The 26,276-nt window shown below is 48.1% G+C and overlaps 1 protein-coding gene across 35 annotated transcripts in view; it reads left to right on the top strand.

Moving 5' to 3' along the window:
• The window catches only part of ABI2 (abl interactor 2), a 247,883-nt gene that overhangs the window by 122,154 nt on the left and 99,453 nt on the right, over window positions 1-26,276 (top strand). For 20 of the 35 annotated variants that reach the window (XM_063932626.1, XM_063932624.1, XM_063932625.1 and 17 more), the window contains exon 4: window positions 1,935-1,952. The exons of the other annotated variants lie outside the window; for them this stretch is intronic. In XM_063932626.1, coding sequence (XP_063788696.1) covers window positions 1,935-1,952 — 18 coding nt within the window. The remainder of the gene's footprint in view (window positions 1-1,934; window positions 1,953-26,276) is intronic. 35 annotated transcript variants of the gene reach the window in all.

Below are 26,276 nucleotides of genomic sequence, written 5' to 3'. Positions count from 1 at the left end.
CTAAATTCCCTGCTTTGGGCGTCCACATTTCCGAGTTTCCACACATTTTTCCCACTCCTCAGGAGGCTGCAAGAAAAAATGTCTTCCGCGGCTGCTGGGAGCCCGAATAGCAGAACATTTGAATTTCTGCCGTCGGGCGCCATCTAGTGGCGGGCATGTAAAAAACAATTAAATCGGCCCCAATGGCACCCATTACTGTAGTGAGACTCACACCCACATTCCTATCCATAAATTACCGGAATCGCTGTGGATCATAAATATTACATGTGCTCCTCTGGTCTCCATTTTTACCGGCGTATGGTTGAGAGTGTCTTGACCTATGGTATGGGAAGTGTTATGCTGCTGAGCGGGAACGTGTGGCCATGACTGCCGGCAGAGTTACCGCTGTGGCACTACCTGGAATTCAGAGTGTTTGAGAGCTAGAAGTATCATACTGATCCTAGTTATCCACACTGCATGGGATTAGAGAGGCTGCCATCCAATGAGCGTTCAGCAGTGTGCGTGCACGACGTGTGTGTGTGTGTAACCGCTGTTCTCTTACTAATGTCACATGCACAAATCTGAGTTTGATGGACATATTTACTGTTTGTGTTAATTTGATTTCCGTTGGCACTTCAGTGCTGTTTTGTTAATGACAATAAAGTGTATCGTATGAAATCCTAGTAGTCACTATTGTGATGATCAGGATGCTGACAGCGGCATCCCGACGATCAAAGTGTGGATCCCGGTGAGTGTTTTAACCCTACCCAAATCCCACTCCTGCTGCAACCTAACCCTAAGCCCCTGCTGCAACCTAACCCTAAGCCCCTGCTGCAACCTAACCCTAAGCCCCTGTTGCAACCTAACCCTAAGCCCCTCCTGCAGCCTAACCCTAAGCCCCTCCTGCAGCCTAACCCTAAGCCCCTCCTGCAGCCTAACCCTAAGCCCCTCCTGCAACCTAACCCTAAGCCCCTGCTGCAACCTAACCCTAAGCCCCTGCTGCAACCTAACCCTAAGCCCCTGCTGCAGCCTAACCCTAAGCCCCTCCTGCAGCCTAACCCTAATTCCCTCCTGCAGCCTAACCCTAATTCCCTCCTGCAGCCTAACCCTAATTCCCTCCTGCAGCCTAACCCTAAGCCCCTGCTGCAGCCTAGGCCTAAGCCCCTGCTGCAGCCTAGCCCTAAACCCCTGCTGCAGCCTAACCCTAAGCCCCTGCTGCAGCCTAGCCCTAAACCCCTGCTGCAGCCTAGCCCTAAACCCCTGCTGCAGCCTAACCCTAAGCCCCTCCTGCAGCCTAACCCTAAGCCCCTCCTGCAGCCTAACCCTAATTCCCTCCTGCAGCCTAGCCCTAATTCCCTGCTGCAGCCTAACCCTAAACTCCTCCTGCAGCCTAACCCTAAACTCCTCCTGCAGCCTAACCCTAAGCCCCTCCTGCAGCCTAACCCTAAGCTCCTCCTGCAGCCTAACCCTAAGCCCCTCCTGCAGCCTAACCCTAAGCCCCTCCTGCAGCCTAACCCTAAGCCCCTGCTGCAACCTTACCCTAAGCCCCTGCTGCAGCCTAACTCTCACCTCCCCCAGCCTAACCCTAATCCAGAGGTTCCCAAACTCTGTCCTCTAGGCACCCCAACAGTCCAGGGTTTAGGTATATCCATGGCTCAGCAGAGATGGTTACATTTAAGGTGCTAATTAAGTCACCTGTGGCCAAGCATGGATACATTTAAAAGCAGGACCGTTGGGGTGCCTTGTGGACCGCGTTTGGGTACCTCTACCCTATACCTATTAAAGCTGTATGGGATCCACGCGTTACTCAGGTTTGCGCTGTATACTGTGGCGTATAATCATGAATAAATACTGAGCATATTGTTCTTTTCTGCTTTCTTGTAACGATTTGTAAAGACCAAACTAACCCCGGTTACATCTCTCTACCTCTCTTATTGCTTCCTCTGTACACTCAGTGGTTGCTGAGATTTAAGGTAAGAATCCAGGCGTAATATCTGTTTCCCCTGCCCTGAATATTACTCATGAAGAGATCTAGGTGGCTGTGCTACCTCCATCGTTCTCATTCCCTTCCCAAATGTTTTTTTTCCTTTGGTCACAACATCATAAGATCACATATTTTATTTAAGTTTTATGTTGCGGGAATTATTCCTCCTGTATGTGTCGTGCTGTTTTATTCTATATGCAGTGTTGTTTTTATGCAAATTTCCTTACACATTTGGTGGAAACGTGTCAGAAAATTGTCCTCATTCTACTAATCCAGCTGTGACCCAGCTATAGAGGAGGCTCCTAGCGAGGTGTGACATCACTGCGGTTATTAATACTCCCGTTTCCTGTCACTGATAACAATCGTCTCCTTACTCTATTAGCTGTTAGATTGCTTCCTTCCTCAGTCACTTCCATACATGCAGCCCAGTGCTAGGAGGTCTCTTCATCTTTACAAGTGGGAAAAATACAATTGTCTTGAAATAAAATGATTCTTAGGAAATAATATCAGCGTAGCATACGGTATGGATAACGTAGGAGAAACGGAACGCTTCAGATTATTTTGCTATTGTGTGTGTGTGTGTGTGTGTGTGTGTGTGTGTGTGTATATATAAATAAATATATGTGTGTGTGTGTTTTAGTATTACTTTATTATTCTGCTGTCTGTACATAGCTGAAACATTTGGCATGTGGTTGTTTAGGGGTATATTCAATTAAAGTCGGATCCATTCTGACATGTATTTGTTGGAATGGATCCGACAACCCCTATTCAATCTCATCTCAATTCGACTTTTTCAAGTCGAATTGAGATGAGGGACGCAGAGGAGGAGACGGGGGGGAGGAGCCGCAGGGAGACCAGCGGGGACAGCCGCGGGCAGACGGAGGAAATCAGCGCTACAGGAGGATGTCACACAGCCGCCCGACCTCACGGCAGTGTCCACCCGGCTGCAGCAAGCGTGACCTCACTTGGTGGAAGCTGCTGTGACTGGCGCGGCTGTGAGACATCCTGCTGTAGTGCTGTGCTGTAGCGCTTATCTCCACTGTATGCCCGTTGCTGTACCCCGTCTCCCTGCGGCTCTACCCCCTCTACTCCTCTCGGGTCCCATATCTCAGTCCGACATTTTTTTATGTCGGACTGAGATGGTTGAAAAGGGGGCAAAAACCTGTCTGTTTTGGACCAGTTTTCGACACAAGCACGTGGATCAGCAGCTATTCCGCCAATCCACGTGCTTTTCGACAAGTCGAATTCATCGACTTGTCGAAAAGCATTGAATAGGTCGAATCACGTTTCGACCTTAAAAAGTCGAAAAGTGCTGTCTTTTTGACAGACGGCAGTTTTCGACACCAATTGAATATACCCCTTAGAGGTTTTTTTCTAGACCTGGAGTTGACTGGAGCTGGTAACCCGGTGAGGATATGGTCCTTCGGTCGACCTTACTTAGGTCGGCCGCTATTGGTCGACACCTGTAAAAGGTCGACCAGAGGATAAGGACAACACATGGAAAAGTCAACATGAGTTTTTTGTTATTTTTATTATCTTTTCATACTTTGCGATCCACGTGGACTATGATTGAGAACAGTAACCTGTGCCGAGTGCAGCGGTAACGGAGCGAGGCAGCCTGCCCGAAGCATGGCGAGCGGACACTGTGCACGGATTGGTCTTCCCGGTCACTTTACGAAGAAAACGACACTCAAGAAAACTCACGTCGACCTTTTTCCATGCCAACATCCGACTTTTTCCATGTGTCGCCTACTGCCGGTCTACCTAATAAGTATCGACCTAAATAGGGTCGACCCAGTGTGTATGTCGCCATTATACCACTATTATGTGTGGTACCAGTGTGTATGCTGCCGTTATAGCACTATTATGTGTGGTACCACTATTTTCTCTAACGTCCTAAGTGGATGCTGGGGACTCCGTAAGGACCATGGGGAATAGCGGCTCCGCTGGAGACTGGGCACATCTAAAGAAAGCTTTAGGACTATCTGGTGTGCACTGGCTCCTCCCCCTATGACCCTCCTCCAAGCCTCAGTTAGATCTCTGTGCCCGACGAGAAGGGTGCACACTAGGGGCTCTCCTGAGCTTCTTAGTGAAAGTTTTAGTTTAGGTTTGTTATTTTCAGTGAGACCTGCTGGCAACAGGCTCACTGCATCGAGGGACTAAGGGGAGAAGAAGCGAACTCACCTGCGTGCAGAGTGGATTGGGCTTCTTGGCTACTGGACATTAGCTCCAGAGGGACGATCACAGGTTCAGCCTGGATGGGTCCCGGAGCCGCGCCGCCGGCCCCCTTACAGAGCCAGAAGAGCGAAGAGGTCCGGAGAAAGCGGCGGCAGAAGACGTTCCTGTCTTCAAATAAGGTAGCGCACAGCACTGCAGCTGTGCGCCATTGCTCTCAGCACACTTCACACTCCGGTCACTGAGGGTGCAGGGCGCTGGGGGGGGGCGCCCTGAGACGCAATAAAACATGACAGAAATACCTTACATGGCAAAAAATGCATCACATATAGCTCCTGGGCTATATGGATGCATTTAACCCCTGCCAGAATATACAAAAAACCGGGAGATAAGGCCGCCGAAAATGGGGCGGAGCCTATCTCCTCAGCACACTGGCGCCATTTTCCCTCACAGCTCAGTTGGAGGGAAGCTCCCTGGCTCTTCCCTGCACTACAGAAAGGGTTAAAAAAAGAGAGGGGGGCACTATTTAGGCGCAGTATTAAAACATACAGCAGCTATAAGGGGAAAAACACTTATATAAGGTTATCCCTGTATATATATAGCGCTCTGGTGTGTGCTGGCATACTCTCCCTCTGTCTCCCCAAAGGGCTAGTGGGGTCCTGTCCTCTATCAGAGCATTCCCTGTGTGTGTGCTGTGTGTCGGTACGTTTGTGTCGACATGTATGAGGAGAAAAATGATGTGGAGACGGAGCAGAGTGTCTGTAACAGTGATGTCACCCCCTAGGGGGTCGACACCTGAGTGGATGTACTGTTGAAAATTACGTGACAGTGTCAGCTCTATATAAAAAAACAGTGGTTGACATGAGACAGCCGGCTACTCAGCTTGTGCCTGTCCAGACGTCTCATAGGCCGTCAGGGGCTCTAAAGCGGCCGTTACCTCAGATGGCAGATACAGACGCCGACACGGATACTGACTCCTGTGTCGACGGTGAAGAGACAACCGTGATTTCCAGTAGGGCCACACGTTACATGATTGAGACAATGGCAAATGTTTTTATACATTTCTGATAATACGAGTACCACCAAAAAGGGGTATTATGTTCGGTGAGGGAAAAACTACCTGTAGTTTTCCTGAATCTGAGAAATAAAATGAGGTGTGTGATGATGCGTGGGTTTCCCCCCGATAACAATTGATAATTTCTTAAAAAGTATTGGCTGCATACCCTTTCCCGCCAGAGGTTAGGGTGCGTTGGGAAACACCCCCTAGGGGGGATAAGGCGCTCACACGCTTGTAAGAACAAGGGCTCTACCATCTCATGAGATGGCCGCCCTTAAGGATCCTGCTGATAGAAAGCAGGAGGGTATCCAAAAAGGTATTTACACACATACTGGTGTTATACTGCGACCAGCTATCGCCTCAGCCTGGAGGTGCAGTGCTGGGTGGGCATGGTCGGATTCCCTGACTGGAAATATTAGGATAGTATATTATTGCCTATAGAGCATTTAAAAGATGCATTTCTATATATGCATGATGCACAGCGGAATAATTGCCGACTGGCATCAAGTATAAGTGCGTTGTCCAATTCTACCAGTAAAATGGTCAGGTGATGTGGATTCCAAACGGCATTTGGAAGTATTGCCTTTGAAAGGGGACATTTGGGGTCGGTCTTTTAGACCTGGTGGCCACGGCAACAGCTGGGAAATCCACGTTTGTACCCCAGGTCGCCTCTCAAAATAAGATGCCGTATTATCAGGCGCAGTCCTTTGTTGGCAAGCGGACAAAAGGTTCCTCTTTTCTGCTCGTGACAGAGGGAGAGGAAAAAGGCTGCAGAGATCAGCCAGTTCCCAGGAACAGAAACCCTTTCCCGCCTCTGCCAAGCCCTCAGTATGACGCTAGGGCTTTACAAGCTCAGGCACGGTGGGGGCCCGTTCTCAATGAATTTCAGTGCGCAGTGGGCTCACTCGCAAGTAGACCCTTGGATCCTTCAGGTAATATCTCAGGGGTACATATTGGAATTCGAGACGTCTCCCCCTCGCCGTTTCCAAAAGTCGGCTTTACCGACGTCTCCCTCTGACAGGGAGGCAGTTTTGGAAGCCATTCACAAGCTGTATTCCCAGCAGGTGATAATCAAGGTACCCCTCCTGCAACAGGGAACGGGGTATTATTCCACACTATTGTGGTACCGAAGCCAGACGGCTCGGTGAGACCGATTCTAAATCTAAAATCTAAAATCTTTGAACACTTACATACAGAGGTTCAAATTCAAGATTGAGTCACTCAGAGCAGTGATTGCGAACCTGGAAGAAGGGGACTACATGATGTCTCGGGACATCAAGGATGCTTACCTTCATGTCAAAATTTACCCTTCTCACCAAGGGTACCTCAGGTTATGGTACAGAACTGTCACTATCAGTTCAGACGCTGCCGTAGGGATGGTCCACGGCACCCCGGGTCTTTACCAAGGTAATGGCCGAAATGATATCCCTTCGAAGGAAGGGAATTTTAGTTATCCCTTACTTGGACGATTCCCTGATAAGGGTAAGATCCAGGGAACAGTTGGAGGTCGGTGTAGCACTATCTCAGGTAGTGTTGCGGCAGCACGATTGGATTCTCAATATTCCAAAATCGCAGCTGGTTCCGACAACTTGTCTTCTGTTTCCTAGGGATGATCCTGGACACAGTCCAGAAAAAAGGTGTTTCTCCCGGAAGAGAAAGCCAGGGAGTTATCCGAGCTAATCAGGAACCTCCTAAAACCGAACCAAGTCTCAGTGCATCAATGCACAAGGGTTCTGGGTAAAAATGGTGGCTTCCTACGAAGCAATCCCATTCGTTAGATTCCACGCAAGAACTTTCCAGTGGAACCTACTGGACAAATGGTCCGGTCGCATTTTCAGATGCATCAGCGGATAACCCTGTCACCAAGGACAAGGGTATCCATCCTGTGGTGGTTGCAGAGTGCTCATCTTCTAGAGGGCCGCAGATTCGGCATTCAGGACTGGGTCCTGATGACCACGGATGCCAGCCTGCGAGGCTGGGGAGCAGTCACACAGGGAAGGAATATCCAGGGCTTAGGGTCAAGCCTGGATACATCACTTCACATAAATATCCTGAAGCTAAGGGCCATTTACAACGCTCTAAGCTTAGCGAGACCTCTGCTTCAAGGTCAGCCGGTGTTGATCCAGTCGGACAACATCATGGCAGTCACCCACGTAAACAGACAGGGTGGCACAAGAAGCAGGAGGGCAATGGCAGAAGCTGCAAGGATTCTTCGCTGGGTGGAAAATCATGTGATAGCACTGTCAGCAGTATTCATTCCGGGAGTGGACAACTGGGAAGCAGACTTCCTCAGCACGACCTCCACCCGGGAGAGTGGGGACTTCACCCAGAAGTCGTCCACATGAATAAAAAACTCGACAGGTATTGCGCCAGGTCAAGAGACCCTCAGGCAATAGTTGTAGACGCTCTGGTAACACCGTGGGTGTACCAGTCAGTGTATGTGTTCCCTCCTCTGCCTCTCATACTCAAGGTACTGAGATTGATAAGATGGAGAGGAGAAAGCACTATATTCGTGGCTCCGGATTGGCCAAGAAGGACTTGGTAACCGGAACTTCAAGAGAGGCTCACGGAGGATCCGTGGCCTCTACCTCTAAGAAGGGACCTGCTCCAGCAAGGACCCTGTCTGTTCCAAGACTTACCGCGGCTGCGTTTGACGGCATGGCGGTTGAACACCGGATCCTGAAGGGAAAAAAAAAAAAAAAAAAGGCATTCCGGATGAAGTCATCCCTATCCTGATCAAAAGCCAGGAAGGATGTAACCGCAAAAACATTATCACCGCAATTGGCGAAAATATGTTGCGTAGTGCGAGGCCAGTAAGGCCCGACGGAGGAAATTCAACTGGGTCGATTCCTACATTCCTGCAAACAGGAGTGTCTATGGGCCTTAAATTGGGGTCCATTAAGGTTCACATTTCGGCCCTGTCAATTTTCTTCCAAAAAAGAACTAGCTTCAGTCCCTGAAGTTTAGACGTTTGTAAAAGGGGTACTGTATATACAGCCTCCTTTTGTGCCTCCAGTGGCAATTTGGGATCTCAATGTAGTTTGGGTTCCAAAAGTCACATTGGTTTGAACCACTTAAATCTGTGGAGTTAAAATATCTCACATGGAAAGTGGTCATGCTGTTGGCCCTGGCCTGGGCCAGGCGCGTGTCAGAATTGGCGGCTTTATCCTGTAAAAGCCCTTATCTGATTTTCCATTCGGACAGGGCGGAATTGAGGACCCGTCCTCAGTTTCTCCCTAAGGTGGTTCCAGCGTTTTCACCTGAACCAACCTATTGTGGTGCCTGCGGCTACTAGGGACTCCAAGTTGCTGGATGTTGTCAGGGCCCTGAAAATATGTTTCCAGGACGGCTGGAGTCAGGAAATCTGACTCGCTGTTTATCCTGTATGCACCCAACATGCTGGGTGCTCCTGCTTCTAAGCAGACTATTGCTCGTTGGATTTGTAGTACAATTCAGCTTGCACATTCTGTGGCAGGCCTGCCACAGCTAAAATCTGTAAAAGCCCGTTCCACAAGGAAAGTGAGCTCATCTTGGGCGGCTGCCCGAGGGGTCTCGGCTTTACAACTTTGCCGAGCAGCTACTTGGTCAGGGGCAAACACGTTTGCTAAATTCTACAAATTTGATACCCTGGCTGAGGAGGACCTGGAGTTCTCTCATTTGGTGCTGCAGAGTCATCCGCACTCTCCCGCCCGTTTGGGAGCTTTGGTATAATCCCCATGGTCCTTACGGAGTCCCCAGCATCCACTTAGGACGTTAGAGAAAATAAGAATTTACTTACCGATAATTCTATTTCTCATAGTCCGTAGTGGATGCTGGGCGCCCATCCCAAGTGCGGATTGTCTGCAATACTTGTACATAGTTATTGTTACAAAAATCGGGTTATTATTGTTGGGAGCCATCTTTTCAGAGGCTCCTCTGTTATCATACTGTTAACTGGGTTCAGATCACAAGTTATACGGTGTGATTGGTGTGGCTGGTATGAGTCTTACCCGGGATTCAAAATCCTTCCTTATTGTGTACGCTCGTCCGGGCACAGTATCCTAACTGAGGCTTTGAGGAGGGTCATAGGGGGAGGAGCCAGTGCACACCAGTTAGTCCTAAAGCTTTCTTTAGATGTGCCCAGTCTCCTGCGGAGCCGCTATTCCCCATGGTCCTTACGGAGTCCCCAGCATCCACTACGGACTATGAGAAATAGAATTATCGGTAAGTAAATTCTTATTATTTGTGGTACCAGTGTGTATGCTGCCGTTATAGCACTATTATGTGTGGTACCACTATTATTTGTGGTACCAGTGTGTATGCTGCCGTTATACCACTATTATGTGTGGTACCAGAGTGTATGCTGCCGTTATACCACTATTATGTGTGGTACCGGTGTGTATGCTGCCGTTATAGCACTATTATGTGTGGTACCACTATTATTTGTGGTACCAGTGTGTATGCTGCCGTTATACCACTATTATGTGTGGTACCAGAGTGTATGCTGCCGTTATACCACTATTATGTGTGGTACCGGTGTGTATGTCGCCATTATACCACTATTACGTGTGGTACTAGAGTGTATGTCGCCATTATACCACTATTATGTGCGGTACCGGTGTGTATGCTGCCGTTATACCACTATTATGTGCGGTACCAGTGTGTATGCTGCCGTTATACCACTATTATGTGCGGTACCGGTGTATATGTCGCCATTATACCACTATTACGTATGGTACTAGAGTGTATGTCGCCATTATACCACTATTATGTGTGGTACCGGTGTGTATGCTGCCGTTATACCACTATTATGTGCGGTACCAATGTGTATGCTGCCGTTATACCACTATTATGTGCAGTACCAGTGTGTATACTGCCGTTATATCACTATTATGTGTGGTACCGGTGTGTATGTCGCCATTATACCACTATTATGTGCAGTACCAGTGTGTATGCTGCCGTTATACCACTATTATGTGTGGTACCGGTGTGTATGCTGCCGTTATACCACTATTATGTGTGGTACCGGTGTGTATGCTGCCGTTATACCACTATTATTTGTGGTACCAGTGTGTCTGTCACCATTATACCACTATTGTGTGGTACCAGTGTGTATGCTGCCGTTATACCACTATTATGTGTAGTACCGGTGTGTATGCTGCCGTTATACCACTATTATGTGCGGTACCAGTGTGTATGTCGCCGTTATACCACTATTATTTGTGGTACCGGTGTGTATGCTGCCGTTATACCACTATTATGTGTGGTACCAGTGTGAATGTAATACCACTATTATGTGTGGTACCATAATGTATGCTGCCGTTATACCACTATTATGTGCGGTACCAGAGTGTATGCTGCCGTTATACCACTATTATGTGTGGTACCATAGTGTATGCTGCCGTTATACCACTATTATGTGCGGTACCAGTGTGTATGCTGCCGTTATACCACTATTATGTGTGGTACCATAGTGTATGCTGCCGTTATACCACTATTATGTGCGGTACCAGAGTGTATGCTGCCGTTATACCACTATTATGTGTGGTACCAGTGTGTATGCTGCCGTTATACCACTATTATGTGTGGTACCACTATTATTTGTGGTACCAGTGTGTATGCTGCCGTTACACCACTATTATGTGCGGTACCAGTGTGTATGTCGCCATTATGCCACTATTATGTGCGGTACCAGTGTGTATGCTGCCGTTATACCACCTCATGTGCGGTACCGGTTTGTATGCTGCCGTTATACCGCTATTATGTGCAGTACCTGTGTGTATGATGCCGTTATACCACTATCATGTGCGGTACCAGAGTGTATGCTGCCGTTATACCACTATTATGTGTGGTACCAGCGTGTATGATGCCGTTATACCACTATCATGTGCGGTACCAGAGTGTATGATGCCGTTATACCACTATTATGTGCGGTACCGGTGTGTATGCTGCCGTTATACCACTATCATGTGCGGTACCAGAGTGTATGATGCCGTTATACCACTATTATTTGTGGTACCAGTGTGTATGCTGCCGTTATATCACTATTATGTGTGGTACCGGTGTGTATGCTGCCATTATACCACTATCATGTGCGGTACTGGTGTGTATGCTGTCGTTATACCACTATTATGTGTGGTACCAGTGTGTATGCTGCCGTTATACCACTATTATGTGCGGTATCGGTGTGTATGATGCCGTTATATCACTATTATGTGTGGTACCGGTGTGTGTGCTGCCATTATACCACTATTATGTGCGGTACCAGCGTGTATGATGCCGTTATACCACTATTATGTGTGGTACCAGCGTGTATGATGCCGTGATACCACTATTATGTGTGGTACCAGTGTGTATGCTGCCGCTATACCACTATTATGTGCGGTACCATAGTGTATGCTGCCGTTATACCACTATTATGTGCGGTACCAGTGTGTATGCTGCGGTTATACCACTATTATGTGCGGTACCAGAGTGTATGCTGCCGTTATACCACTATTATGTGCGGTACCAGTGTGTATGCTGCGGTTATACCACTATTATGTGTGGTACCAGTGTGTATGCTGCCATTATACCACTATTATGTGCGGTACCAGTGTGTATGCTGCTGTTATACCACTATTATGTGCGGTACCGGTGTGTATGCTGCCGTTATACCACTATTATTTGTGGTACCAGTGTGTATGCTGCCGTTATACCACTATTATGTGTGGTACCAGTGTGTATGCTGCTGTTATACCACTATTATGTGTGGTACCTGGGTGTATGCTGCCGTTATACCACTATTATGTGTGGTACCAGTGTGTATGCTGCCGTTATACCACTATTATTTGTGGTACTGGTGTGTATGCTGCCGTTATACCACTATTATTTGTGGTACTGGTGTGTATGCTGCCGTTATACCACTATTATGTGCGGTATTGGTGTGTATGCTGCCGTTATACCACTATTATGTGTGGTACCACTATTATGTGTGGTACCACTATTATGTGTGGTACCAGTGTGTATGCTGCCGTTATACCACTATTATGTGCGGTACCGGTGTGTATGCTGCCGTTATACCACTATTATTTGTGGTACCAGTGTGAATGTTATACCACTATTTGTGGTACCGGTGTGTATGCTGCCGTTATACCACTATTATGTGCGGTACCAGTGTGTATGCTGCCGTTATACCACTATTATATGTGGTACCAGTGTGTATGCTGCCGTTATACCACTATTATTTGTGGTACCAGTGTGTATGCTGCCGTTATACCACTATTATGTGCGATACCGGTGTGTATGCTGCCGTTATACCACTATTATGTGCGGTACCGGTGTGTATGCTGCCGTTATACCACTATTATGTGCGGTACCAGTGTGAATGTTATACCACTATTATTTGTGGTACCGGTGTGTATGCTGCAGTTATACCACTATTATGTATGGTACCGTTGTGAATGTTATACCACTATTATTTGTGGTACCAGTGTGTATGCTGCCGTTATACCACTATTTGTGGTACCAGTGTGTATGCTGCCGTTGTACCACTATTATGTGCGATACCGGTGTGTATGCTGCCGTTATACCACTATTATGTGCGGTACCGGTGTGTATGCTGCCGTTATACCACTATTATGTGCGGTACCGGTGTGTATGCTGCCGTTATACCACTATTATGTGTGGTAACAGTATGAATGTTATACCACTATTATTTGTGGTACCAGTGTGTATGCTGCCGTTATACAACTATTATGCGTGGTACCAGTGTGAATGTTATACCACTATTTTCTCTGACGTCCTAGTGGATGCTGGGTACTCCGTAAGGACCATGGGGTATAGACGGGCTCCGCAGGAGACTGGGCACTCTTAAAAGAAAGATTAGGTACTATATCTGGTGTGCACTGGCTCCTCCCTCTATGCCCCTCCTCCAGACCTCAGTTAGAATCTGTGCCCGGCCAGAGCTGGATGCACCCTAGGGGCTCCCATGAGCTTCCTAGAAAAGAAAGTATTTGTTAGGTTTTTTATTTTCAGTGAGATCTGCTGGCAACAGACTCACTGCTACGTGGGACTGAGGGGAGAGAAGCGAACCTACCTGCTTGCAGCTAGCTTGGGCTTCTAAGGCTACTGGACACCATTAGCTCCAGAGGGATCGAACACAGGCCCTGTCCTCGGTCGTCCGGTCCCGGAGCCGCGCCGCCGTCCCCCTTGCAGAGCCAAAAGAACGAAGAGAAGTTGAAAATCGGCGGCTGAAGACTCCGGTCTTCATTAAGGTAGCGCACTGCAGCTGTGCGCCATTGCTCCCTTAGCACACCACACACTCCGGTCACTGATGGGTGCAGGGCGCTGGGGTGGGGGGCGCCCTGGGCAGCAATTAGATTACCTTACTTGGCGAAAAGCACATAATACAGTCTGATAAACTGTATATGTGCATAAACCTCCGCCATTAAAGTACATAAAAGGACAGAAGCCCGCCGCTGAGGGGGCCGGGCCTTCTTCCTCAGCACACCGGCGCCATTTTCTCTTCACAGCTCAGCTGGAAGGAAGCTCTCCCCTGCAGTATCCTGGTACACAAAGGGTAAAAAAGAGAGGGGGGGCACATAAATTTAGGCGAAAAACTGTGTATATAAGCTGCTATAGGGGAAAAATCACTCAGTATAGTGTACATCCCTGTATTATATAGCGCTGTGGTGTGTGCTGGCATACTCTCTCTCTGTCTCTCCAAAGGGCCTGGTGGGGGAACTGTCTTCAAATAGAGCATCCCCTGTGTGTGTGGTGTGTCGGTACGTGTGTGTCGACATGTCTGAGGTAAAAGGCTCCTCTAAGGAGGTGATAGAGCGGATAAGTGTGTGGGAGGGTGTCTCCGTCAACAACACCGACACCTGTTTGGATATGTGTAAGTGCTGAGGTAAAATTATTGCACAAAAGGTTAGGGAACAGAAAGGAAATCTTCCCTGGTCTGTCCCTATGTCACAGAGTCCTTCAGAGTCTCTCTATGTTCACTATCCAAAATAACAAAGTATCGACACGGAGTTTAACTCCACTGTCGACTACGATAATGCAAAGTTACAGCCAAGAGGGCTAAAAGATATTCAATATATGATTATTGGAATAAAAGATGATTTGCATATCACTGATGACTCATCTGTCCCTGACACGAGAGTACACATGTTAAGGGGAAGAATGCTGAGGTAAATTTCCCTCCTCTCATGAGGAAAAAGAGCGGGAATCTCCAGACAAGAGACGGCAGCTTCCCACAAGAGAATTCTCAGGCTGTATCCTTTCCCCACTAGGGCCAGGATGTTTTGAGAATCTTCCCCTTGGGTGTCCTGTTTGCACTAGCTATTCTCAGGGATCCTGCAGATAGTGTGCACATTCTAGTATACTACCCAGACCGACGATTGTGTCTGCATGGGTTTATAGCGCTGTGGCAGCGTGGACAGGTACCTTATCAGCAGAGATTGAGACCCTAGTATGCATATAAATATTTTAAGATGCTGTCTTAAGTGATAGATGTATAATTATAAAGCATGCCCAAAGGGACATGAGTATACTGGGTCCTAGAGACAAAAGCTATGTCGATTTCTGCTTGACGTGTCCTGTAGAATATACATTGGACAGATGATGCCGACTTAAGAGGCATAAGGAAGGCTGAGGATTGTGTGGAGAAAGGTTCTCGGGCCTGGTCTCCACAGCTATAGCTGGTAATTCTGATATTTTGCCTTATATTCCTGCACAGCCTAGGAAAGCACGACATTATTAAATGCAGCTTTTCGAATAAAGAAACAAGAAAGTTGTCAGAGCCGGGGGCAGAGGAAAGAAGCTGTACAACACAGTCCCCAGGAACAGAAGTCCTCCCCGGCCTCTACAAAAATCCACCGCATGTCGCTGGGGCTCCACAGGCGGAGCTAGGCCCGGTGGGGACACGCCTTCTTAAGTTCAGCCACAAGTGGGTTCACTCCCTGTTAGATCCCTGGGCAATAGAAATTGTATCGCAGGGATACAGGCTGGACTGTGAGAAGATGCCCCCTCACCGAGGACCCGGCGGGCTTCCCCCCAAGAGAGGGAGCCAGTGTTAACTGCAATTCGTAAATTGTATCTTCAACAGGTGATGGTCAAGGTTCCCCTCCTTCAACAAAAGGGTGTTATTATTCGACCATGTTATAATCCCGAAACCAGACGGTTCGGTTAGACCCATATTGAATTAAAATCCCTGAACATATACCTGAAAAGGTTCAGGTTCAAGATGGAATCGCTAAGAGCGGTCATTGCAAGCCTGAAATTAATCGGGACATAAGGGATGCATACCTTCGTGTCCCCATTTATCCACCTCATCAGGCGTACCTCAGAATTGCGGTACGGGATTGTCATTACCAATTTCACCAAGGTAATGGCGGATATGATGGTGCTCCTGCGGAAGCAAGGTGTCACTATTATCACATACTTGGATGATCTCCTCATAAAAGCGAGATCGAGAGCAGTTGCTGGACAGCGTATCACCTTCTCTGGAAGTGAAACGGCAACACGACTGGATTCTATATATTCCGAAGTCGCAGTTGGTTCCTACAGCTCATCTGCCTCGCCTAGGCATGATCCTAGACACAGACCAGAAGAGGGTTTATCTCCCGATAGAGAGAGCTCAGGAGCTCATGACACTGGTCAGGAATCTATTGAAAACCAAAACAGGTGTCAGTGCTTCACTGCACTCGTGTCCTGGGAAGGATGATGGCATCATACGAGGCCATTCCCTTCGGCTGGTTCCATGCAAGGACAATGGAACTTACTGGACAAGTGGTCCGGATCACATCTTCAGATGCATCGGTTAATCACCCTATCCCCCAGGGCCAGGGTGTCTCTACTGTGGTGGCTGCGGAGTGCTCACCTTCTCGAGGGCCGCAGATTCGGCATTCAGGACTGGGTCCTGGTGACCACGGATGCAAGCCTCCGAGGGTGGGGGGCAGTTACACAGGGAAGAAAATTCCAAGGTTTGTGGTCAAGCCAACAGACTTGCCTTCACATCAATATCCTGGAACTAAGGGCCATATACAACGCCCTAAGTCAAGCGGAGTTCCTGCTTCGCGACCAACCGGTTCTGATCCAGTCAGACCGCAGGGGCTCATGTAAACCGCCAGGGCGGCACAAGGAGCAGGGTGGCGAGGGTAGAAGCCACCAGAATTCTTCGCTGGGCGGAGAATCAAGTAAGCGCACTGTCAGCAGTGTTCATTCCGGGAGTGGACACGACCTCCACCCGGGAAAGTGGTGACTTCATCAGGAAGTCTTCACGCAGTTTTGCAAATTGATGGAAACTGCCTCAGGTGGACTACATGGCGTCCCACCTCAATAAAAAGATAAAAAAGGTTTTACGCTGGGTCAAGGGACTCTCAGGCGATAGCTGTGGTCGCACTAGTAACACCGTGGGTGTTCCAGTCGGTCTATATATTCCCTCTTCCTCTCAGACCCAAGGGCTGAGAATTGTAATAAACGGAGGAGTGTGAACAATATTCTTTGCTCCGGATTGGCCAAGAAGGACTCGGTACCCGGAACTGCAAGAAATGCTCTCAGAGGACCCATGGCCTCTGCCTCTCAGTCAGGACATGTTGCAACAGGGACCCTGTCTGATCCAAGACTTACCGCGGCTGCGTTGGACGGCATGACGGTTGAACGCCGGATCCTAGCGGAAAAGGGCATTCCGGATGCAGTTATTCCTACGCTGATAAAGGCTAGGAAAGACGTGACAGCAAGACTTTTTCACTGTATATGGCGAAAATAGGTTGCTTGGTGTGTGGCCGGGAAGGCCCTACAGAGGAATTCCAGGGGGGTCGATTCCTGCACTTCCTACAGTCAGAAGTGACTATGGGCCTAAAATTAGGATCCATAAAGGCCAAGATTTCGGCCCTATCCCTTTTTCTCTCAAAAAGAACTGGCTTCACTGCCTGAAGTTCGGACGTTGTTACAGGGGTGCTGCATATTCAGCCCCTTTTGTGCCTCCAGTGGCACCTTGGGATCTTAACGTGTGTTGGATTCCTAAAATCCCACTGGTTTGAGCCACTTAAGACCATGGAGCTAAAATATCTCACGTGGAAAGTGGTCATGCTTTTGGCCTTAGCTTGGACTAGGCGTGTGTCAGAATTGGCGGCTTTGTCATGTAAAAGCCCATATCTGATCTTCCATATGGAAAGGGCAGAATGGAGGACTCGTCCCCAATTTCTCCCTAAGGTGGTATCATCGTTTCATTTGAACCAACCTATTGTGGTGCCTGCGGCTACTAGGGACTTGGAGGATTCCAAGTTGCTGGACGTAGTCCGGGCCCTGAAACTTTGTTTCCAGGACGGCTAGAGTCAGAAAAACTGACTCGCTATTTATCCTGCATGCACCCAACAAGCTGGGTGCTCCTGCTTCAAAGCAGACTATTGCTCGCTGGATCTGTAGCACGATTCAGCTTGCATATTCTGCGGCTGGACTGCCGCATCCTAAATCAGTAAAAGCCCATTCCACGAGGAAGGTGGGCTCTTCTTGGGCGGCTGCCCGAGGGGTCTTGGCTTTACAACTTTGCCGAGCTGCTACTTGGTCGGGTTCAAACACTTTTGCAAAATTCTAGAAGTTTGATACCCTGGCTGAGGAGGACCTTGAGTTTGCTCATTCGGTGCTGCAGAGTCATCCGCACTCTCCCGCCCGTTTGGGAGCTTTGGTATAATCCCCATGGTCCTTACGGAGTACCCAGCATCCACTAGGACGTCAGAGAAAATAAGAATTTACTCACCGGTAATTCTATTTCTCGTAGTCCGTAGTGGATGCTGGGAGCCCGTCCCAAGTGCGGACTCTCTGCAATACATGTATATAGTTATTGCTTAACTAAAGGGTTATTGTATGAGCCATCTGTTGAGAGAGGCTCAGTTATTGTTCATACTGTTAACTGGGTATAGTTATCACGAGTTTGTACGGTGTGATTGGTGTGGCTGGTATGAGTCTTACCCTGGATTCCAAATCCTTTCCTAGTAATGTCAGCTCTTTCGGGCACAGTTTCCCTAACTGAGGTCTGGAGGAGGGGCATAGAGGGAGGAGCCAGTGCACACCAGATATAGTACCTAATCTTTCTTTTAAGAGTGCCCAGTCTCCTGCGGAGCCCGTCTATACCCCATGGTCCTTACGGAGTACCCAGCATCCACTACGGACTACGAGAAATAGAATTACCGGTGAGTAAATTCTTATTATTTGTGGTACCGGTGTGTATGCTGCCGTTATATCACTATTATGTGTGGTACCGGTGTGTATGATGCCGTTTTACCACTATTATGTGCGGTACCGTTGTGTATGCTGCCGTTATATCACTATTATGTGTGGTACCGGTGTGTATGCTGCCGTTATACCACTATTATGTGCGGTACCAGAATGTATGCTGCCGTTATACCACTATTATGTGCGGTACCAGTGTGTATGCTGCCGTTATACCACTATTATGTGTGTACCAGTGTGTATGCTGCCGTTATACCACTATTATGTGTGGTACCAGTTTGTATGCTGCCGTTATACCACTATTATGTGCGGTGCCAGTGTGTATGCTGCCGTTATGCCACTGTTATGTGCGGTACCAGTGTGTATGCTGCCGTTATACCACTATTATGTGCGGTACCAGTGTGTATGCTGCCGTTATACCACTTTCATGTGCGGTGCCGGTGTGTATGCTGCTGTTATATCACTATTATGTGTGGTACCAGAGTGTATGATGCCGTTATACCACTATTATGTGCGGTACCGGTGTGTATGCTGCCGTTATACCACTATTATGTGCGGTACCGGTGTGTATGCTGCCGTTATACCACTATTATGTGTGGTACCGGTGTGAATGTTATACCACTATTATTTGTGGTACCAGTGTGTATGCTGCCGTTATACCACTCTTATTTGTGGTACCAGTGTGTATGCTGCAGTTATACCACTATTATGTGCGATACCGGTGTGTATGCTGCCGTTATACCACTATTATGTGCGGTACCGGTGTGTATGCTGCCGTTATACCACTATTATGTGCGGTACCGGTGTGTATGCTGCCGTTATACCACTATTATGTGTGGTACCGGTGTGAATGTTATACCACTATTATTTGTGGTACCAGTGTGTATGCTGCCGTTATACCACTATTATGTGCGATACCGGTGTGTATGCTGCCGTTATACCACTATTATGTGCGGTACCAGTGTGTATGCTGCCGTTATACCACTATTATGTGTGGTACCAGTGTGAATGTTATACCACTATTATGTGCGGTACCGGTGTGTATGCTGCCGTTATACCACTATTATGTGTGGTAACAGTGTGAATGTTATACCACTATTATTTGTGGTACCAGTGTGAATGTTATACCACTTTCTCTATCGTCCTAGTGGATGCTGGGGTTCCTGAAAGGACCATGGGGAATAGCGGCTCCGCAGGAGACAGGGCACAAAAGTAAAGCTTTCCGATCAGGTGGTGTGCACTGGCTCCTCCCCCTATGACCCTCCTCCAAGCCAGTTAGATTTTTGTGCCCGGCCGAGAAGGGTGCAATCTAGGTGGCTCTCCTAAAGAGCTGCTTAGAAAAGTTTAGCTTAGGTTTTTTATTTTACAGTGAGTCCTGCTGGCAACAGGATCACTGCAACGAGGGACTTAGGGGAGAAGAAGTGAACTCATCTGCGTGCAGGATGGATTGGCTTCTTGGCTACTGGACATCAGCTCCAGAGGGACGATCACAGGTACAGCCTGGATGGTCACCGGAGCCTTGCCGCCGGCCCCCTTGCAGATGCTGAAATAAGAAGAGGTCCAGAATCGGCGGCAGAAGACTCCTCAGTCTTCTAAAGGTAGCGCACAGCACTGCAGCTGTGCGCCATTTTCCTCTCCGCACACTTCACACGGCAGTCACTGAGGGTGCAGGGCGCTGGGAGGGGGGCGCCCTGGGAGGCAAATGAAAACCTATTTTGGCTAAAAATACCTCACATATAGCCTCCGGAGGCTATATGGAGATATTTAACCCCTGCCAGAATCCGTTAAGAGCGGGAGACGAGGCCGCCGAAAAAGGGGCGGGGCCTATCTCCTCAGCACACAGCGCCATTTTCCCTCACAGAAAGGCTGGAGGGAAGGCTCCCAGGCTCTCCCCTGCACTGCACTACAGAAACAGGGTTAAAACAGAGAGGGGGGGCACAAATTTGGCGTTAGAAATATATAAAAAAGATGCTATAAGGGAAAACACTTATATAAGGTTGTCCCTATATAATTATAGCGTTTTTGGTGTGTGCTGGCAAACTCTCCCTCTGTCTCTCCAAAGGGCTAGTGGGTCCTGTCCTCTATCAGAGCATTCCCTGTGTGTGTGCTGTGTGTCGGTACGTGTGTGTCGACATGTAGGAGGACGATGTTGGTGAGGAGGCGGAGCAATTGCCTGTAATGGTGATGTCACTCTCTAGGGAGTCGACACCGGAATGGATGGCTTATTTAGGGAATTACGTGATAATGTCAACACGCTGCAAGGTCGGTTGACGACATGAGACGGCCGACAAACAATTAGTACCGGTCCAGACGTCTCAAAAACACCGTCAGGGGTTTTAAAACGCCCGTTTACTTTAGTCGGTCGACACAGACACAGACAGGGACACTGAATCCAGTGTCGACGGTGAATAAACAAACGTATTCCTTATTAGGGCCACACGTTAAAGGCAATGAAGGAGGTGTTACATATTTCTGATACTACAAGTACCACAAAAGAGGGTATTATGTGGGATGTGAAAAAACTACCATAGTTTTTCCTGAATCAGATAAATTAAATAAAGTGTGTGATGATGCGTGGGTTCCCCCCGATAGAAAATTATGGGCGGTATACCCTTTCCCGCCAGAAGTTAGGGCGCGTTGGGAAACACCCCTTAGGGTGGATAAGGCGCTCACACGCTTATCAAAACAAGTGGCGGTACCGTCTATAGATAGGGCCGTCCTCAAGGACCAGCTGACAGGAGGCTGGAAAATATCATAAAAAGTATATACACACATACTGGTGTTATACTGCGACCAGCGATCGCCTCAGCCTGGATGTGCAGAGCTGGGGTGGCTTGGTCGGATTCCCTGACTAAAAATATTGATACCCTTGACAGGGACAGTATTTTATTGACTATAGAGCATTTAAAGGATGCATTTCTATATATGCGAGATGCACAGAGGGATATTTGCACTCTGGCATCAAGAGTAAATGCGATGTCCATAACTGCCAGAAGATGTTATGGACACGACAGTGGTCAGGTGATGCAGATTCCAAACGGCACAAAGGTGTATTGCCGTATAAAGGAAGAGGAGTTATTTGGGGTCGGTCCATCGGACCTGGTGGCCACGGCAACTGCTGGAAAATCCACCGTTTTTACCCTAAGTCACATCTCTGCAGAAAAAGACACCGTCTTTTCAGCCTCAGTCCTTTCGTCCCTATAAGATCATATCTGCCCAGGGATAGAGGAAAGGGAAGAAGACTGCAGCAAGCAGCCCATTCCCAGGAACAGAAGCGTTCCACCGCTTCTGACAAGTTCTCAGCATGGCGCTGAGACCGTACAGGACCCCTGGATCCTACAAGTAGTATCCCAGGGGTACAGATTGGAATGTCGAGACGTTTCCCCTTCGCAGGCTCCTGAAGTCTGCTTTACCAAGGTCTCCCTCCGACAAGGAGGCAGTATGGGAAAAAATTCACAAGCTGTATTCCCAGCAGGTGATAATTAAATTACCCCTCCTACTACAAGAAAAGGGGTATTATTCCACACTATATTGTGGTACTGAAGCCAGAAGGCTAGGTGAGACTTATTCTAAATCTAAAAAATTTTTTGAACACTTACAAAGGTTCAAATCAAGATGGAGTCACTCAGAGCAGTGATAACGAACAGGAAGAAGGGGACTATATAGTGTCCCGGGACATCAGGGATGCTTACCTCTATGTCCCAAATTTGCCCTTCTCACTAAGGGTACCTCAGGTTCGTGGTGCAGAACTGTCACTATCAGTTTCAGACGCTGCCGTTTGGATTGTCCACGGCACCCCGGGTCTTTAATAAGGTAATGGCCGAAATGATGATTCTTCTTCGAAGAAAAGGCGTCTTAATTATCCCTTACTTGGACGATCTCCTGATAAGGGCATAGTCCAGGGAACAGTTGGAGGTAGGAGTAGCACTATCTCGGATACTGCTACAACAGCACGGGTGGATTCTAAATATTCCAAAATCGCAGCTGATCCCGACGACACGTCTGCTGTGCCTAGGGATGATTCTGGACACAGTCCAGAAAAAGGTGTTTCTCCCGAAAGAGAAAGCCAGGGAGTTATCCGAGCTAGTCAGGAACCTCCTAAAAACAGTGCATCATTGCACAAGGGTCCTGGTAGAAAATGGTGGCTTCCTACGAAGCAATTCCATTCGGCAGATTTCACGCAAGAACTTTTCAGTGGGATCTGCTGGACAAATGGTCCGGATCGCATCTTCAGATGCATCAGCGGATAACCCTATATCCAAGGACAAGGGTGTCTCTCCTGTGGTGGTTATAGAGTGCTCATCTTCTAGAGGGCCGCAGATTCGGCATTCAGGATTGGATGCTGGTGACCACGGAGCCCAGCCCGAGAGGCTGGGGAGCAGTCACACAAGGAAAAAATTTCCAGGGAGTGTGATCAAGTCTGGAGACTTTTCTCCACATAAATATACTGGAGCTAAGGGTAAATTTATAATGCTCTAAGCTTAGCAAGACCTCTGCTTCAAGGTCAGCCGGTATTGATCCAGTGGGAAAAACATCACGGCAGTCGCCCACGTAAACAGACAGGGCGACACAAGAAGCAGGAGGGCAATGGCAAAAACTGCAAGGACTTTTCGCTGGGCGGAAAATCATGTGATAGCACTGTCAGCAGTGTTTCATCCCGGGAATGGAAACTGGGAAGCAGACTTCCTCAGCAGGCACGACCTCCACCCGGGAGAGTGGAAACTTCATCGGGAAGTTTTTTCCACATGATTGTAAACCGTTGGGAAATACCAAAGGTGGACATGATGGCGTCCCGTCTGAACAAAAAACGGGACAGGTATTGCGCCAGGTCAAGAGACCCTCAGGCAATAGCTGTGGACGTTCTGGTAACACCGTGGGTGTACCAGTCGGTGTATGTGTTCCCTCCTCTGCTTCTCATACCTAAGGTGCTGAGAATTATAAGACGTAGAGGAGTAAGAACTATACTCATGGCTCCGGATTGGCCAAGAAGGACTTGGTACCCGGAACTTCAAGAGATGTTTACAGAGGTCTTATGGCCTCTGCCGCTAAGAAGGGACTTGCTTCAGCAAGTACCATGTCTGTTCCAAGACTTACCGCAGCTGCGTTGGTTGGCATGGCGGTGGAACGCCGGATCCTAAGGGAAAAAGGCATTCCGGAAGAGGTCATTCCTACCCTGGTCAAAGCCAGAAAGGAGGTGACCGCACAACATTATCACCACATGTGGCGAAAATATGTTGCGTGGTGTGAGGCCAGGAAGGCCCCACAAAGAAATTTCAACTCGGTCGATTCCTGCATTTCCTGCAAACAGGAGTGTCTATGGGCCTCAAATTGGGGTCCATTAAGGTTCAAATTTCGGCCCTGTCAATTTTCTTCCAGTAAGAATTGGCTTCAGTTCCTGAAGTCCAGAACTTTGTCAAGGGAGTATTGCATATACAACCCTCTTTTGTGCCTCCAGTGGCACTGTGGGATCTCAACGTAGTTCTGGGATTCTTCAAATCACATTGGTTTAAAACCAGTCAAATCTGTGGATTTGAAGCATCTCACATGAAAAGTGACCATGTTCTTGGCCCTGGCCTGGACCAGGCGAGTGTCAAATTGGTGGTTTTTTTCTCAAAAAAGCCCATATTTGTTTGTCCATTCGGACAGGGCAGAGCTGCGGACTCGTCCCCAGTTCTCTCCCTAAGGTGGTGTCAGTGTTTCACCTGAACCAGCTTATTGTGGTGCCTTGCACCTACTAGGGACTTGGAGGACTCCAAGTTGCTAGATGTTGTCAGGGCCCTGAAAATATAGGTTCCAGGACGGCTGGAGTCAGGAAAACTGACTTGCTGTTATCCTGTATGCACCCAACAAACTGGGTGCTCTTGCTTTTAAGCAGACTATTGCTAGTTGGATGTGTAATACAATTCAGCTTGCACATTCTGTGGCAGGCCTGCCACAGCCAAAATATGTAAATGCCCATTCCACAAGGAAGGTGGGCTCATCTTGGGCGGCTGCCCGAGGGGTCTCGGCTTTACAACTTTGCCGAGCGGTTATTTAGTCAGGGGCAAACACGTTTGTAAAATCCTACAAATTTGATACCCTGGCTAAGGAGGACCTGGAGTTCTCTCATTCGGTGCTGCAGAGTCATCCGCACTCTCCCGCCCGTTTGGGAGCTTTGGTATAATCCCCATGGTCCTTTCAGGAACCCCAGCATCCACTAGGACGATAGAGAAAATAAGAATTTACTTACCGATAATTCTATTTCTCGGAGTCCGTAGTGGATGCTGGGCGCCCATCCCAAGTGCGGATTATCTGCAATACTTGTACATAGTTACAAAAATCGGGTTATTATTGTTGTGAGCCATCTTTTCAGAGGCTCCGCTGTTATCATACTGTTAACTGGGTTTAGATCACAAGTTGTACGGTGTGATTGGTGTGGCTGGTATGAGTCTTACCCGGGATTCAAAATTCCTCCCTTATTGTGTACGCTCGTCCGGGCACGGTACCTAACTGGCTTGGAGGAGGGTCATAGGGGGAGGAGCCAGTGCACACCACCTGATCGGAAAGCTTTACTTTTGTGCCCTGTCTCCTGCGGAGCCGCTATTCCCCTTGGTCCTTTCAGGAACCCCAGCATCCACTACGGACTCCGAGAAATAGAATTATCGGTAAGTAAATTCTTATTATTTGTGGTACCGGTGTGTATGCTGCCGTTATACCACTATTATGTGCGGTACCAGTGTGTATGCTGCCGTTATACCTCTTTTATTTGTGGTACCGGTGTGTATGCTGCCGTTATACCACTAATATGTGCGATACCAGTGTGTATGCTGCCGTTATACCACTATTATTTGTGGTACCAGTGTGTATGCTGCCGTTATACCACTATTTGTGGTACCGGTGTGTATGCTGCAGTTATACCACTATTATGTGCGATACCGGTGTGTATGCTGCCGTTATACCACTATTATGTGCGGTACCGGTGTGTATGCTGCCGTTATACCACTATTATGTGCGGTACCGGTGTGTATGCTGCCGTTATACCACTATTATGTGCGATACCGGTGTGTATGCTGCCGTTATACCACTATTATGTGCGGTACCGGTGTGTATGCTGCCGTTATACCACTATTATGTGTGGTACCGGTGTGAATGTTATACCACTATTATTTGTGGTACCAGTGTGTATGCTGCCGTTATACCACTCTTATTTGTGGTACCAGTGTGTATGCTGCCGTTATACCACTATTATGTGCGATACCGGTGTGTATGCTGCCGTTATACCACTATTATGTGCGGTACCGGTGTGTATGCTGCCGTTATACCACTATTATGTGCGGTACCGGTGTGTATGCTGCCGTTATACCACTATTATGTGCGGTACCGGTGTGTATGCTGCCGTTATACCACTATTATGTGCGGTACCGGTGTGTATGCTGCCGTTATACCACTATTATGTGCGGTACCAGTGTGTATGCTGCCGTTATACCACTATTATGTGTGGTACCAGTGTGAATGTTATACCACTATTATGTGCGGTACCAGAGTGTATGCTGCTGTTATATCACTATTATGTGTGGTACCAGTGTGTATGCTGCCGTTATACCACTATTATGTGTGATACCGGTGTGTATGCTGCCGTTATATCACTGTTATGTGTGATACCGGTGTGTATAATGCCGTTACACCACTATTATGTGCTGTACTGGTGTGTATGATGCCGTTATACCACTATTATGTGTGGTACCAGTGTGTATGCTGCTGTTATACCACTATTATTTCTGGTACCAGTGTGTATGCTGCCGTTATACCACTATTATGTGTGGTAACAGTGTGAATGTTATACCACTATTTGTGGTACTGGTGTGTATGCTGCCGTTATACCACTATTATGTGCGGTACCAGATTGTA

Source organism: Pseudophryne corroboree, chromosome 7 (assembly GCF_028390025.1).
Source record: "Pseudophryne corroboree isolate aPseCor3 chromosome 7, aPseCor3.hap2, whole genome shotgun sequence".
Taxonomy (NCBI): domain Eukaryota; kingdom Metazoa; phylum Chordata; class Amphibia; order Anura; family Myobatrachidae; genus Pseudophryne; species Pseudophryne corroboree.
The sequence above is the reverse complement of the archived record's forward strand: the minus strand, read 5'-3'. Positions and strand labels throughout refer to the sequence as shown.